We start from the raw sequence: 2,145 nt of genomic DNA, 5'->3' as shown, positions 1-2,145 counted from the left end.
CGTAAGAAGCAAAACACGTTTTATCAGCGGACATTGGAGATCAGAGCCAACTTTAGTGGAGGATTTCAGAGGTTCAGCCAGCCAAGATTGGAAGTAGAAGATAGTTCTCTAAAGAAGAGTGACAAATTAAGCGAACAGAAATTGTTTGCAGAAGATATATCAGAAAATTTAAATGATCTACTGAGAAGGGACGAATTGATGGAAAAGAAGCATCTAATTAACAAAATATATGTAACGTGCTCTAAGAGTCTATATAGAAAGATGCAGTACATAGATGAATGCGGTTTACTGACCAGCTATAGAATTGAAGCAGAATATGACAATGACAACGGTATGTATATAACAGAGGACAATAGCTTATTTGAAAGAATTAGTGACATAAAGTGCCATGGGTTCACCCTCGATGAAGATGCGTCAGCGATAGTTGATGAATATGGGAAGAACTTATATTTAACGTGCCAAAATAGTCTATTTAAGAAAATTCACCATCAGGGAGAAGGGGATTTAGAGAATATAGAAGAATTATTGAAAAGAAAAGAAAAAAAAGAAGCAAGGGAATCTGTAAAGGAAAAGATATTACCACAGGAAAGGAAGCACACCATATATATATACTTGCATGGAAAAGAGAAAGATAAAGATCCAGATAAGAATAAAAATGATTGGCTTATATATAAACATATTAAGGATGGCGAAATAAAGATTGAATTACTAGAAGATGTGCAGACAATGAATAAGCTTGATGTAACAGCCGTTGATTCAGTATATAAAGAGACAGAGGAAGCTCTTATCAGAAGTGTCTTAGAACCAACAAAAAAAATGGTGAGACCCAATATGGAAGCAACAGAAGAATCTCTTATGAAAAATGTCATGGGGCTACAGGAAAAGACTACCAAATCCAATATTAAGGAAACTATGAAGAAGGTGACCAAATATGGTATTCCAGGAATACTGGCAATGGTCGTCTTACCATTCCTTGTGATGGAATATCTGAAGATAAGCGGTGCCAGTGCTCTTCTGGAGACTGAATTAATAGCGGCAAAAGCGGGTTTAAGGAAAGCGGCAGGGCATATCCCGGGAGTCGCCATAGATGCCACATCCTGCGTAGTAGACACAGTAGTTTCATCTATGATAAGCTGGTTGTCCCACTCGCCTAAGTCGGCGCCCGAGAAAAATGATACCTCTTGTGCAATCCGCGCCGCGGAAAAAACTGTAAAGGCCATGGCTGAAGGAGCAGATCATGGCGCCGCTGTAGGTGCCTCAATTGGAATGTCAAACACATGGATTCAATTCGGATTGGAGATAGCAATGACAGTTGCCATTCTCATCATTGTTGAGGTTATTTTCCAAATATTTCTGTATCTGGATAATAGGGGCCACCTGGATTTCATTGATAAAAACAGAAGACGTTTTAAACGTTTCATGGTTGAAAGAGAATACAAAATGCGTAAGCCAAAGTCATTTTAAGGGACTTATGCCCCATAAGTGTGTTCATGTGTGATGTGATTTCTATGAACTCACAGGGCATCGCGTGGAAGTCTTCGTTTTATGGATAGTAATTTGTCTGCACATTGATTCATTTATTCCCCATTTGTTTATTATTTGTAATTTATAAAATTAGTTAATTTTCTTCTAATATTTACGTATTTTATATAACCCATATATGTTTTATAAATTGCGCTAACTTTGCAAGCTCCAACGGGTTCCTTCCGATCCTTCGGTATGTGGAGCAATTTTTAGTAAACATGAATTAATGCTGTGCACTAATATATACGTATAGAAGGATTTTTGTATATAGTGCATATTCTTACATCCGGCTTCTATAATTGGCAGTTGGCAATCCTTATTTGAATTTCCTCCCTTATGGTGGGTTATAAATGAATAGGTAAATTAGTATACATATAGACAGCATGGTGCTATGAATATATGTGTACCTCATACTCCGGTATTTTTTTTTTGTCAACACATGTCCCACCTTATTTCATCAAGTAATGACTTCACCCATTGAATTTGTACAAAGATGAGCAGATTTATACGTTATTCTATGGCAAAATATGATCTTCACCAGATTCTATTGAGGCCTTTTATATATATGTATCTTTCTTACTGTTAATGAATTCCTTAAAATAAAATAACAATCTGTACTAT

At 36.4% G+C, this 2,145-nt stretch overlaps 1 protein-coding gene across 1 annotated transcript in view; it reads left to right on the top strand.

The window, feature by feature from the left end:
- C922_05432 (hypothetical protein) overlaps window positions 1–1,464 on the top strand; it is a gene marked incomplete at both ends in the record, with an annotated part of 2,419 nt that extends 955 nt beyond the window's left edge. The window contains one exon of the mRNA XM_008821003.1: window positions 28–1,464. Within this exon, the coding sequence (XP_008819225.1) occupies window positions 28–1,464 (1,437 nt within the window). The remainder of the gene's footprint in view (window positions 1–27) is intronic.
- Window positions 1,465–2,145: the final 681 nt, after the last annotated feature.

This window comes from Plasmodium inui (assembly GCF_000524495.1).
Source record: "Plasmodium inui San Antonio 1 unplaced genomic scaffold supercont1.71, whole genome shotgun sequence".
NCBI classification, from domain to species: Eukaryota; Apicomplexa; class Aconoidasida; order Haemosporida; family Plasmodiidae; genus Plasmodium; species Plasmodium inui.
Note: the sequence above shows the minus strand (reverse complement) of the source record. Positions and strands in the feature narration are given on the sequence as shown.